This window comes from Epinephelus moara, chromosome 24 (assembly GCF_006386435.1).
Source record: "Epinephelus moara isolate mb chromosome 24, YSFRI_EMoa_1.0, whole genome shotgun sequence".
Lineage (NCBI taxonomy): Eukaryota > Metazoa > Chordata > Actinopteri > Perciformes > Serranidae > Epinephelus > Epinephelus moara.
Window position 1 is genome coordinate 29844936 of NC_065529.1, and position 13845 is coordinate 29858780.

Genomic DNA, 13845 nt, shown 5'->3' on the forward strand with positions numbered 1-13845 from the left:
CAAAACTGGATGTCACGAAAGGATGTTCGGTGGTGTATCTGGGGAATTCAGCACCGCCATCTGTGCATTTCCAAGAACTCGTCATATCCTCGTCAAGTCAGTTTACGTAAAGCACGAGGAGCATGTGCATTGGTTGTTTTGCTGTTTACGTCAAATATAACGCCAAAGCAACAGCAATTTTAGTAGCTTTATACAAGTCTCATAAAACACTACTTAGATACAAAGGTAAATTTCTCACATACTTGAGTAAACACGTGAGATGCATCATGGCGTGCTCCTAGGGCTGTGCTAATTGTGACTATTGTGAAAAATAAGGACTAGAGCAAAAATACAAAGGACAAAAATGTAAGATAATAAAATATACATGCAAAAAAACCCACAATGTCTATTGTCTATATGCCACATGTGCAAATGATTCACTGTAAACCATGTGCTGCACAAGCTGGAGGACACACAGAGGTCGGAGGAAACCCAGCTGCCCACCCACACCGTTAGATGTTGATATTTGGCTGAAGTTAGGTTGTGATGCCAGGTGACCAAAATTTCAACTCATCTCTTTCAAATAGCCAATTCAGTTTGAGTCCCGTCTGTCTAGCCACACATTAATTCTATTCACTGTAAAATTGTTTGGCTGATTATTTATTTGTTGTTATGTTACTGTTCTTTTTATTATTTATCCTTTCATGTTACTTTATTCATTCATTAATCTGTTGTTATTTTCTCTATTTTTGCCTGTAAGGTGACACTGAGTGTCTTGGAAAGGCGCCTTTAAATAAAATGTACTATTATTATTATCATTACTACTGACAACAAATGACATTGCTTCCAAACGTCTCATGCTAATGTCATCTTGACGTAGAATAACGACATTTAGTCGTCAGGTATGGAGAACAAAACCTCTGCAAAATGTCATAATGTTAACGTCCACACAACTTTAATTTTAACGTCGTCAGACATTTAAAAAAACGTCGACCAGATTTTCATTCCAACCAAAATTAACGTATGTCTGATGTAAGAATTCAACGTCTTTCTGACATCATAGTGAAGTCTGGTTCCAGCTGGTGAGAAGCTTTTTCTTAGATTGTATTGGATTTGTGGTTATGGAGGCACAAGCTGGAAAAGTTTCCACCAGTATGAATCTGTGTGAGTCTACAACAGGACAACTTATATGGATGTAATACTGAAGCGTAAGAACTCAGTTGCCAGATCACGTGGTACATCTGGTAGCTTGGTGGCTAAGACGAGGACCTTTGTTGTATGTCTCTACCTTCATATTTAATGTCTCAGAAACACCTCTCAGTATCACACACTGCATCAGTGTTAGACATCTAATAAACTGGTGGCTGAGTGTATATAAAGGTATGGAGTAGTGCGATGGCCATATTTGTTGGCTGCAGCACCATTATAATAAGTTCAGAGGGCTTGTAAATGTAGTTTGGGTTTGATGCTCTGTACCTAACACATGCATTAGATATTCATGAACAGTTAAATGAGGCCAGCTCTGCTTTTAAAAGTCCCTGATCGCAAATGTGACTGATATTAGTCAAAAGGTAAAACGTGACACAAACTGAGATTTCTGTTGAACTGAAGCAGAGGTTGCATTTCTACACTGCAACGAACTCTGTGAAGTGACTTCAGCTTCAGTTTGATGTTATAACTAATAACTAACATTGACATTTTATTGGCTGATGCTGCAACAAACCTTCTGCTCAGTTTGTTAAATTATAAGACACTTCTATCAATAACTTTAACCAATGAAATCACATTCATTTTTCAGTCGAGTGAACCTGTTATTTGAAGTGCTTAAGAAACAAACGTGCTCTTCTAAGATGTTATCTTCCTCACCTGCTGCTCCTCAGTTACTTCTTGAACTACTTTCTGGGGCTGCGGACACAGAGGGAACAGAATTAATGACACATGAAGGACGGTGCAGCTCCAGGAGACACCTTGGAGGCTTTGGACACCACAATGTAACTGTCAACGATTGCTCCATACCCATTTCCTTGGTCGCCCACGTGGTCGTCTCTCCCCCACCGGCTCTGCTTTCTGAGAACGAGCAGATGGATGGTTAAAAGGAGGTTTCAGGTTTTCACAATCCTGTCAAACTGATCACTAACTAAGATTAAGGGTGTATACCTTTAAGTTTTCAGTCTGAGTGTTGTACTTTTTGAAACAGAACTGCAACAACACTACTCTCTTTACAGATAAACACACAGATGTGTTTTCTCTCAGTCAAATCATCACTTGAAATGTCAACGTGTGCAGTTTCTGCAGAGCTGTGCATTCAATTAAATGCTGCACATGCATCAGCTTCTACAGTGTGACTGTGTCTCAGACAAAAATGAAATGATTTTAAAGAATCAAGTAGTAAAATATCAACAACTAAGTGCATATATGTGCACCAGCTCAGTGGCCTAGTGGTAGAGTGTCCGCCCTGAGACTGGGAGGTCGTGGGTTCGATCCCCGGCCGGGTCATACCAAAGACTATAAAAATGGGACCCATTGCCTCCCTGCTTGGCACTCAGCATCAGGGGTTGGAATTGGGGGGTTAGATCACCACGTGATTCCCGAACGCGGCACCGCTGCTGCTCACCGCTCCCTCAGGGGATGGGTCAAATGCGGAGAACAAATTTCACACACTCAGGTGTGTGACAATCAGTGGAACTTTACCTTTACTTTATATATATATTTATTTTCTGTTTATAACCAACTGTTATGAGAAATGTTCAATTTTCCCAGATGTGAAAACAATTAATTTGTGTGTCTAATCACAGGCTCGTACATTAATTGTGTTGCTTTGCTTTGATGAAACAGGTTACACAAGTTCAGTTGCCTCACAATGCATATCCAAAAATAGAAAAAACACTTCTTGTTGACATGTTATTTTCTACATTTGTATTACAGAGTTACTACTACATACTATAAATGCACAAAAAAGTGCACAGGCAAACTGGAAAGCTGCCAGCAGGGGCAGTACAGGAACTTTTTCTCCTGCAGGCTGATGAATAAATTTAACTGGAAGAGAAGATTTAGCAACACTATATTAGTTTTTGTATACTAAGAAATCCAAACAGCAAAGTTTTGGATCATGAAATATCTGAGTGCATGTTCTCACAAGTATACACTTAATTCATACTGAACAGCTGTCACTAAAAATACCAACACATTTTAAACACACTAACAATTTTTTTTTAAATCACTTATACACACCAATTAAGACAGTGTGCTTTCAGTTTTAGTGAATTGAAAATACTTTTTATTTGATTGGAAACTACACTGCTCAAAAAAATTAGGGGAACATCGTCACAGTGTAACACCAAGTCAGTTTAACGTCAGGGAAATCAATCTGTCCATTCAGGAATCACAAGTGATTGTGAATCAATTTCACCTGCTTTGGTGCAAATGAAAGTGACAACAGGTGCAATGGAGAGGCAAAAGCAAGACAACCCCCAAATGGGAATGGTTTTACATTGACAATTGCTCTCTCCTTATCCTTCCTGACTGAGTCTTCTCTCGTTTTGTGTTCAGCTAGTGTCCTTGTCACTACTGGTAGCATGAGGTGGTACCTGCAGCCCAATCAGGTTCCACGCAGTCGCAAGAAGGTTTGCTGTGTCTCCCAGCACAGTCTCAAGAGCATGGAGGAGATACCAGGAAACCGGTTGTGACACAAGGAGAGCTGGACAGGGCCGTAGAAGAACCGGTTGTGACACAAGGAGAGCTGGACAGGGCCGTAGAAGGTCATCAACCCAGCAGCAGGACCGGTATCTGCTCCTTTGAGTGAGGAGGAACAGGAGGAGCACTGCCAGAGCCCTACAGAATTACCTCCAGCAGGCTACTGGTGTGCATGTTTCTGACCAAACTGTCAAAAGACTCCATGAGGGTGGCATGAGGGCCTGACATCCTCTAGTGGGACCTGTGCTCACAGTCCAGCACCGTGCATAGAACACCAGAATTGGCAGGTCCGCCATTGGCGCCCCGTTCTCTTCACAGGCAAGAACAGGTTCACACTGAGCACATGTGACAGGCGTGAAAGAGTCTGGAGACACTGTGGTAAATGTTATGCTGCCTGTAACATCATCCAGCATACTCAGTTTGGCGGTGGGTCAGTGATGGGCTGGGGAGGCATATCCTTGGAGGGCTGCATAGACCTACATATCATAGCCAATGGTACCCTGACTGATGAAATCCTCAGAGCAACTGTCAGACCTTATGCTGGTTCAGTGGGCCCTGGGTTCCTCCTGGTGCAGGACAATGCCCAGCCTCATGTTGCCAGAGTATGTTGGTAGTTCCTGGATGATGATGGCATTGATGCCATTGACTGACCTTCTCATTCCTCTGTCCTAAATCCAATTGAGCACCTCTGGGATGTTTTGTATCTGTGCATCCGACGCGGCATTGGAGCTCACTGATGCCATGATCCAGGTCTGATCCAAGACACCATCCGCCAACTCATCAGGAGCATGCTCAGACGTTGTCGGAAGTGCATACAGGCACATGGGGGTCATACACACTACTGAGTCAAATTATGAGTTGCTGTGATAAAATTGGATCAGCCTGTGATTTCAATTTTTTACTTTGATTTTCCGTGTGATTTTGAACCCAGCCCTCAGTGGGTTGATGATTTTGGTTTCCATTGACCGTTGTTACGTTATTTTGATCCCAATTAATGATATGATGTACATCAGTAAAAATTTTCAACTTGAATAATTCCTTCATTAAGCTCTGATGCGTGATTTGAGTGTTCTCTTGATTTTTTTGAGCAGCATGGATCCAACTGGAAGAATGATCTTGATCACTGTCACATGGCACTGTGAGCAGAGTGGCTTATAAAGTGTTCAATCTTTAACCTTTGTAAAAGTAGCCATACAGCAACGCACAGATATTCCAGTACAATTAAAAGTCCTGCATTGAAAATGTACTTAGGTATCAAAGATTATGCTCAAAATGCAGAATATCTCCTTTCAGAGTATTTGATTTTTATATATTGGACATTATTGAAATATTATCACTGATGCGTTTATATGTAAGCTTAAATTTGAATATTGTAGCTGGACTGATCCAGAGCTCATTTCAACTAATTCATTTATGATACGAGTAGTGTTTAACTTTCCCGAATGTGAAAACAAATGATTTGTGTGATAGACATGTCTAATTGCAGCCTTGTGCATTATTTGAGTTGCTTTGCTTTGATTAAACAAGTTACACAAGTTCAGTTGCCTCATAATGCTTATCCAGAAATAGAAAAAACATTTCTTCTGTGCCACACCCAACAAAACAAAATAAACTAGAGAAATTATTTTTCTACATTTGTATTAAAAGACTGATGGATTTACAGAGTTACTACTACATACTATGAATGCACAAACAAGTGCGCAGGCAAACTGGAGAGCTGCCAGCAGGGGCAGTACAGGAACTTTTTCTCCTGCAGGCTGATAAATAAACTTAACTTGAAGAGAAGATTTAGCAACACTACATAATTATTTGTATACTAACAAATCAATAATGTTTATTGTAGCTGGAAAATTGTAAATTGCAAAGTAAACACTGACTTCATCAGTCAAATAGTTGTAGTGTGGCGTAAGTAAATAAATTTCCCTCTGAAATGTATCGTAACGTATCATCAAACCATATCAAATCTGCATGGGAGGCAGATCTTGGTGTGGAGTTGACTGAGGAGGTGTGCAATGAGGGGATGAAGAGGGTCCATCTAAGCTCAACTAATGCTGGACTGCAGTTGATTCAGTTCAAATTCATACATAGATATTCAAAAGAAAAGATAAACACAATGTATCCTAACGTATCTGCTATCTTTGACAGATGTAACTTTGCAAAAGGTACTCTGGGTAATACTTTCTGGTTTTGTCCTAAGACTGTCTCTTTTGGCAGGGTATCTTCTCTTGACATTCAGATTGAACTTGACCTGTTAATTGCTCTGTTTGGTTATTCTGAAGCTTCTCTTGTTCTGCCACATACTGTTCAGAAGTCCCTGATGGTTGGCATGTTAGTAGCAAAGAGGATTATTTTTAAGGAACGGAAAGCTATCAGTGCTCCTTGTTTCTCTAGATGGCTTAGGGAACTAGTCTCGGGGACTCACCTTGAGAGACTTTGAAATGCTAAACTGAGTTTGTATGATACATTTGGTAGTATTTGGGGCCCAATAGTTAGGCACCTTAACTCACCATCTGCTAGCTTAAGTCCCTACTTGATATGTAAAATAGCAAACTGCAGTAAGTAAGTAGTAACTTCATGAGTCAAATAGCTGTAGAGTGGCGTAAGTAAAGAAATGGAGTGCATTAAAAACATATAATGGAAATATTAATGTAAAGTGCATGTACCTTAAAGTTGTACTTAAGTTCAGTATATGAGCAGATGTACTTTGGTATCTTCCACCAACACTGATATTTCTCTGTGGACAATGATAGCTGCCTCTGCACTGACCCACAAGAAGAAGACATTAACACTGCATTGATTTAATAACAGCTTGTCTTTGCTCTTTTTTCAGCTGACATTTGCCCTCATGATGAATTCTGACTGTCTAATAGCATCCTACGAAAGACCCAAATCTTTACATATCAGAGGAACGTGTTACATGGAAACAAACATTTAGAAAGTGCTGCCATCAGTTGTAAAACAAATATGTTGCGTGTTACCGATTTCTTTCTCTTCGGCAGTGATGGAGACCAAGGTTGTTTTGACTAAAGTTTGATACGTCCAAAGTCACAATTTCTTATACTATTTTCTAATTAGGGATGAAACTAACAATTATTTTCATTGTCAATTAATTAGTCGATTGTTTTTTCGTTTAATCAATTAGTTATTTGGTCTATAAAATGTCACAAAATTGTTGAGGAGAGCCTAAGACGACTTCCTCAAATGTCTTGTTTTGTCCACAACCCAAAGATATTCAGTTTACTTTCAATCAGGAGTAAAGGAAGCAGAAAATATTCACATTTAAGAAGCTCGAATCAATCAATCAATAAAAAAATACTCTAACCATTTAACTGGTTATGTATTTGGTTGGTGATTAATTTGGTAGATGGCAAGCGGTCGATTATTCAATTGTTGGAGCTCTATTTCTGGTATCTTCAATAAATTCACAAAATTTCTTGTGATTAAACAAAAATGTATAAATTTAGGGTGTCCAAAAAGTTCTGACTGACAACACAGAACTTCAAATATACATTGATTTATTAAGACCTTAGATACTGTGATCAGTTAAAACCTTAAGTGTAGATCTGGGGCCTTTGTTCTTGCTGCCTTTCGGTCGTCCTCTCGGTCGCTTTGGAGTCGGTGGTCCGACAGGCTCCTGAAGAGAGAGATGTGGAGCCATGACTAATCAGTGGGAAACATTTCTTTGCTTTGTTTTCCAGACTTAAAACAATTTAAGGTCAAAGCTGATCAAATTGATCCTTAAGAGACTGACATCCTACCTGCTGCTGTTTCTTTGGCCGACCCCTGCCCCTGCGCTGAGGCTCAGGAGGTGACTGGGCAGTGCTCGGCTGGGGAGACGGCTCTTTGGTCCCACTGTTACTCATGCCTGCGTCTGTCCACCTGTTTCAGAGAGTGTGGGCATCAAAGCCTGGAGGAGCGGCCTTGAGGGCTTAAAGAGGAGAAGACAAGAGCGTCAGGAGCTGGAGATATGGGCAAAGACACATGGGAAAAAAGTGCTGCTATTGAATGCAGCCATCATCTCTAGGGACTTAAGATTAATCAGCTATGTTCTACTACTTCAAATCTTGTTGTTCTTTTTGCACCACTACCACAGTGAGTCTCAATCAGTGCTGAAAATCATTGAAAGGATAACTCAGAATCACACAGGATCCTTTTCCAAGAGCGAGCGTGGGAACTGCTTATACATAAGCCTTGGCACCAGGTTCATCGGAACACAGACAGGGGTCTGGCAGACGCAGGGAAACATGAGAGTGGTGTCCAGCGACTAAAAGTAGCACAGATATTCACAACTCAATCTGCCATCCAAACTCTGCATCTGCTCTACTGTACGCTGCCTTTCCATCTGCCCTCTGAAGGATTTCTCAATGGGGTGGTGCCTGTTGTGCTGATGCTGTGACAGCTTTTACACTAAAACTTGTGCAGTTAAAGCACACAAAAAAACATGCAAAACCTTCATGGGGAAAAAATCATGACAAATCTGAGCATGCAGGTCAGAGGGAACTTTGGAGCTGCAACAAATAGTTAATGAAGCAACTGGTAAATCAATGGAAAATTAATCTGCAACTACTTTGATAACTTATTAATCATTTACACACATTTTCAAACAAAAATGCAAAACTTTCTCAGCTTCACAATGTTGATAATTTGCTGCTTTTATATGTTTTATGTGATAGAAAACTGATTATCTTTAGTTTCTGGGCTGTAAGTCACAAAAAACAAGACATCTGAAGACATCACCATGGGTTTTTGGGGCTTGACTATTTCCTGACATTTTACAGACCAATTAAATAAAAGATTTATCAGGAAAATGTCTCAGTCTCACACCAATTTCTTAACTGATTAATCTTCTAGTAAAAAATGTCACGTTCAAACTGCTTGTTTTGTCCAAGTAACAGTCTGGACCAAAATATATTCAGTTTACTTTTACATGAGACAAAAGAGGCAGCAAATCCTCACATTTATTAGCCTGAGACTAAGGAATAGTTTACCTTTTTTGCTTGAAAAATGACAAATTATTAACCAGTTATCAAATAACAGGCAAAAGTGTATGTTTTGTTTTAATATTGGGGGACACTCATATGACAGGGGAGTTTTGGGGGATCCTCTGCAGAAATGTTTGAGCATCAGACACTTTATTTTCTGCATTATTTTGTGCATCAATTTGTTCATTTTTGCATCAAGTTATGGTGTAAGTGTGTTTAATTTTCTCAACATAACAGTCCTCTGCAAGTTGCATGATTTTATTGAGGGGGTTGGACGAATGTGCATGTTCTAAATATTGGAGGGGGACACATATGACAGGAAACATTTTGAGCATCAGACATTTTATTTCCTGCATTATGGTGAATTTTGTGCATCGATCTGTGCCTTTTTGCATCAATTTATGGTGCAAACTTGTTTAATTTTCTCAAAATAAAAGTCCTCTGCAACTTGCATGATTTTATTGAGGGTGGTGGTCAAATGTGCATGCTTTAAATATTGGAGGACACACATATGACAGGAGAGTTTTGGGGTCCTCAAAGGAAAAATTTGAGCATCAAACATTTTATTTCCTGCATAACTGAATTGTTTTGTGCTCTGATTTGTGATTGTTTTGCATCAATTTATGGTGTAAATGTCTTTAATTTTCTCAAAATAGAAGTCCTCTGCTACTTGCATGATTTTCTTTTAGGGGGAACAAATGTGTATGTTTAAATATTGGGGGACACATTTATGACATGGGGGTTTTGGGTTCCTTCGCCAGAATTTTTTTAACATGAGACACTTTATTTCCTGCATTATGGTGAATTGTGTGCATTCATTTTTGCATCAATTTGTGGTGTAGTAGTGGTGTGTTTTTGTTTTTTTTAATAAAAGTCCTCTGCTACTTGCATGATTTTATTGGGGGTGGTGGACAAATGTGCATGTTCTAAATATTGGGGGGGACACATATGACAGGAAAATTTTGAGTATCAGACATTTTATTTCCTGCATTATGGTGAATTTGTGCATCAATTTGTGCCATTTTGCATCAAGTTATGATGTTAACTTGAATGATTTTATTGGTGTGTGGGGACAAATGTGCATGCTCTAAATATTGAGGGGGGGGGACACATATGACAGGGGAGTTTTGGGGTCCTCAAAGGAAAATTTTGCACATCAGACATTTTATTTCCTGCATTATGGTAATTTTTTGTGCATCAATTTATGGGACAAATGTCTTTAACTTTCTAAAAGTAAAAGACCTCTACTACTTTTATGATTTTATTGGTGTGGGGGGACAAATGTGCAGGTTCTAAATGTTGGGACACACACACATATGACAGGAAGGTTTGGGGTCCTTCACAAGAAAACTCTGAGCATCAGACACTTTATTTCCTGCATTATGGTGAATTTTTGTGCTACAATTTGTGCATTTTTGCATCAATCTATGGTGTAAAGGGCTTTTATTTTCTCACAATAAAAGTCCTCTGGTTATGGTGTGAACTTGAATTATTTTATTGGAGTGGGGGGAACAAATGTGCATGTTCTAAATATTGGGGGGGACAGACATTTTATTTCCTGCATTATGGTAATTTTTTGTGCATCAATTTATGGGACAAATGTCTTTAATTTTCTAAAAGTAAAAGACCTCTGCAACTTTCATGATTTTATTGGGGATGGTGGACAAATGTGCATGCTCTAAATATTGGGGGACACACATATGACATGGGAGTTATGGGGGTCCTCCACCAGAATATTTTGAGCATCAGACACTTTATTTCCTGCATTATGGTGAATTGTGTGCATTCATTGTGCCATTTTGCATCAATTTATAGTGTACAGTATATTCAATTTTCTAAAAACAAAAGACCTCTACTACTTTAATGATTTTATTGGTGTTGGGGGGACTAATGTGCATGCTCTAAATATTGGGGGACACATATGACAGGGGAGTTTTGGGGATCCTCTGCCAGAAAATTCCAAGCATCAGACACTTTATTTCCTGCATTATGGTGCATTTTGTTCATATTTTGTGCATTTTTGCATCAATTTATGGTGTTTAATTTTCTCAACATAAAAGTCCTCTGCAACTTGCATTATTTTATTGGGGATGTTAAACAAATGTGCATGTTCTAAATATTGGGACACACACACATATAACAGAGGAGTTTTGGGGGTTGTCTGCCAGAAGATTTTGAGCATCAGACACTTTATTACCTGCATTGTGGTGAATTTTGTGCTGCAATTTATGCATTTTTGCATCAATCTATAGTGTAAACATCTTTGATTTTCTCACAATTAAAGTCCTCTGCAACTTGCATGATTTTATTGGGGATGTTGGACAAATGTGCATGTTCTAAATATTGGGGGACACACATATGACAGGGGAGCTTTAGGGGGTCCTCTGCAAGAAATTTGTAAGTATCAGACACTTTATTTCCTGCATTATGGTGAATTTTGTGCATCAATTTGTTCCTTTTTGCATCAAGTTATGGCGTAAACGTCTTTAATTTTCTCAAAATAAAAGTCCTCTGCTACGTTCTTGATTTTATTGGGGGTTGGACAAATGTGCATGTTCTAAATATTGGAGGACACACATATGACAGGGAAAATTTTGAGCATCAGATACTTTATTTCCCGCATTGTGGTGAACTTTGTGCATCAATTTATGGTGCAAACTTGTTTAATTTTCTCAAAATAAAAGTCCTCTGCAACTTTAATGATTTTATTAGGGGTGGTGGACAAATGTGCATGCTCTAAATATTGGGACACACATACACACATATGAATGGGGAGTTATGGGGGTTGTCTGCCAGAAGATTTTGAGCATCAGACACTTTATTACCTGCATTGTGGTGAATTTTGTGCTGCAATTTGTGCATTTTTGCATCGATCTATAGTGTAAACAAATTTCATTTTGTCACAATAAAAGTCCTCTGCAACTTGCATGATTTTATTGGGGGTGGTGGACAAATGTGCATGTTCTAAGTATTGGGGGACGTCCCCCCTGCTTTCCAGGAAAACCCTCATACTTCTAGTAACTTCCAAAAGCAGTGTGATCTCCTTGTTTCGCAGAGAGTAAAGCCACAGTGTCTGCTTTAACCAGGCTGCTGGTAATGTCCCAGGGTGGTCGTTTGCCATAAGGTCTGGCTCTGTAAGGAATGTGCCAAACACTAATTGCCAACACAGCCTATCAAAACGGCCGCACTGAAGCAGGAAGTCGGAGTCATTTGAGAAATCTACGTCCTCGCTGAAACGATTTAAAGCCAAACGAGACGCACGACGTCGTCTCGACGCTTATAAACTGATTTCGGAGCAACACAACAAGCGTCCTGCACTTCTCCTGCAGCCGCACACCGTCCGCTTAAACGAGTCTGTTTGGCAGTCAAGCAGGCCTACAGGGACTGAATGTACTTTTTGCATATGGGCGGCAATTGCAAACCTTAAAAACACATTCTTTGAGAGGCTTTAGAGAAGGTGCGTAAAGCGCTCCTGCAGCCAGCCCGTGACTTCAAACCTTCCCGACTTCGGCTCGAGCAACTGTCGTATGGAAATCGCCAAAACAACCGCCGAGGCCATCAGTGTTTTAAAGCGTAAAGTCGGCGCTAACTACACAACATCCCCCTGCTCCCATCACTTGCGCAATCGATCCTAAATATGTTGGGTTTTCTGCAGAGATAGCAGGTCCGCCGAAGTGGGTTAAGCCGAGGAGCTGCAAAAACTTTACCAAGAAGGACAAAGGCGAGGAAGAACACAGGTGCAAAAGCTCTCCTTTCAAACCAGCCATGAACATAGGCTACACACACATGCATACATTGAGGCTATAGGCTCCATGTTCAGGCTGAGTGCTCCTGCTCATGCAGCCAGCGCCAAACGCAGCACAATGAGAGCGCAGAGAGAGTTGAACTTACCTTGAGACGGTTTTGCAGTTTCACCTGGAAGTTCACACAGTCAGCTCACTTTGTGCTTCTGCACAACTATGAAAATCTTAGTGTATCGACCGTCTCATTGGCTGGATTGAAAGGGTAAACTCTCTCTCCCTCCCTCCTCCTCTCTGTCTCTCCTCCTCTAATCGGAAATGTGTGTGATCCCCCCAGACGTCCAGTCACGAATACCCCAGTTGCAGTATAATTGGGGGTTGTAGCTGAGCAGTATGCATTGCATACTTTCTCTATTAAAGCATGTTTCAGGAGGGAACCAGGGTAGGAGGGTTGAAACAGAGGACCCCGCCCCGAAAAACCTCACCGGACCACCCACTTGAGAGAAGGAAAGAGAGAGAGAGAGACGGGCATCAGACAGGAGGGTATAAGTCTGGTTCCGGGGTTCCCAAAGTGGGGTCCGGGGACTGGGAAGTTCCCCACAGACGGGAGGGAAAGGTTCAGTAGAAATTCGGCTGAGATCAGACTGTCTAGACTGTTTTCGAGCAGAGGTTTCACTCTGTGTGTGTGTGTGTGTGTGTGTGTGTGTGTGTGTGTGTGTGTGTGTGTGTGTGTAAGTCATAACAAAGGACAGAAAGATCAAATGGGGTTTCTGAGAACAAAGTCTGCAGGGGCAGCCATCTGATGTGCATTTGTTTGGGGGGAAACTGACCCCAGTTTAGTTCACTGAATCATGCACCACATGCAAACACACTGAGAGTGAGCAGTAAGCAAATATGAGCTGCGTTTCCCTTTTAATTTTCTTATGTAGATCATGTAAAAAGTTTTTATTAGACACCAGATCTAGTGTTCTACTCTCCTGTTATTCTCCAATCAGTTATTCTCTTTTTATTTTCAGATAATAATCCAACAAAAAATTGTAACATCACTTCCTCCTGGTGTACATAGTATTTTTGGAATTTAATCCTCCCATTGTAGTTTTTATTGCATTTTTCCGTGCATGTTTTGAATCCCTTCTTTCTTGTGTTTGTGATTTTCAAAACTTTGTAAGTTTGCACAGACTGATAAATACAGATGGATTTGTTTGAACCACAGTGAATACACATTCCAGGGGCGACTAATACTGGACGGCTCATGGAGTCATGTCAGGTGAGCGTGCTGGCATGAGACCAAAATATAAAGCTTTAAGTTATGGAGATAGAGCACAGGACCCCATTTAAACTCTTCACAGTGTCAGTTTTGTTGTGCAATATATAAATGCACAGATTAAAATATCCTGTCAAACTTGAAGATTTAAAAAAATTCATCTTCAAATGTTGAATTCAAAGATCTT

General features: G+C 40.2%; 1 protein-coding gene across 1 annotated transcript; it reads right to left on the minus strand.

Moving 5' to 3' along the window:
* Positions 1–1809: 1809 nt before the first annotated feature.
* si:ch211-161c3.6 (high mobility group AT-hook 2b) lies at positions 1810–12832 on the minus strand. The gene is made up of 5 exons (XM_050038294.1): positions 12546–12832; positions 7431–7600; positions 7223–7306; positions 1996–2046; positions 1810–1884 (listed from the first exon to the last, which is right to left on the minus strand). Exons 2-5 carry the CDS (start codon positions 7533–7535, stop codon positions 1825–1827), a joined length of 300 nt encoding a protein of 99 aa, XP_049894251.1. The 5' UTR covers positions 7536–7600; positions 12546–12832; the 3' UTR covers positions 1810–1824.
* Between the last annotated feature and the right edge of the window lie 1013 nt (positions 12833–13845).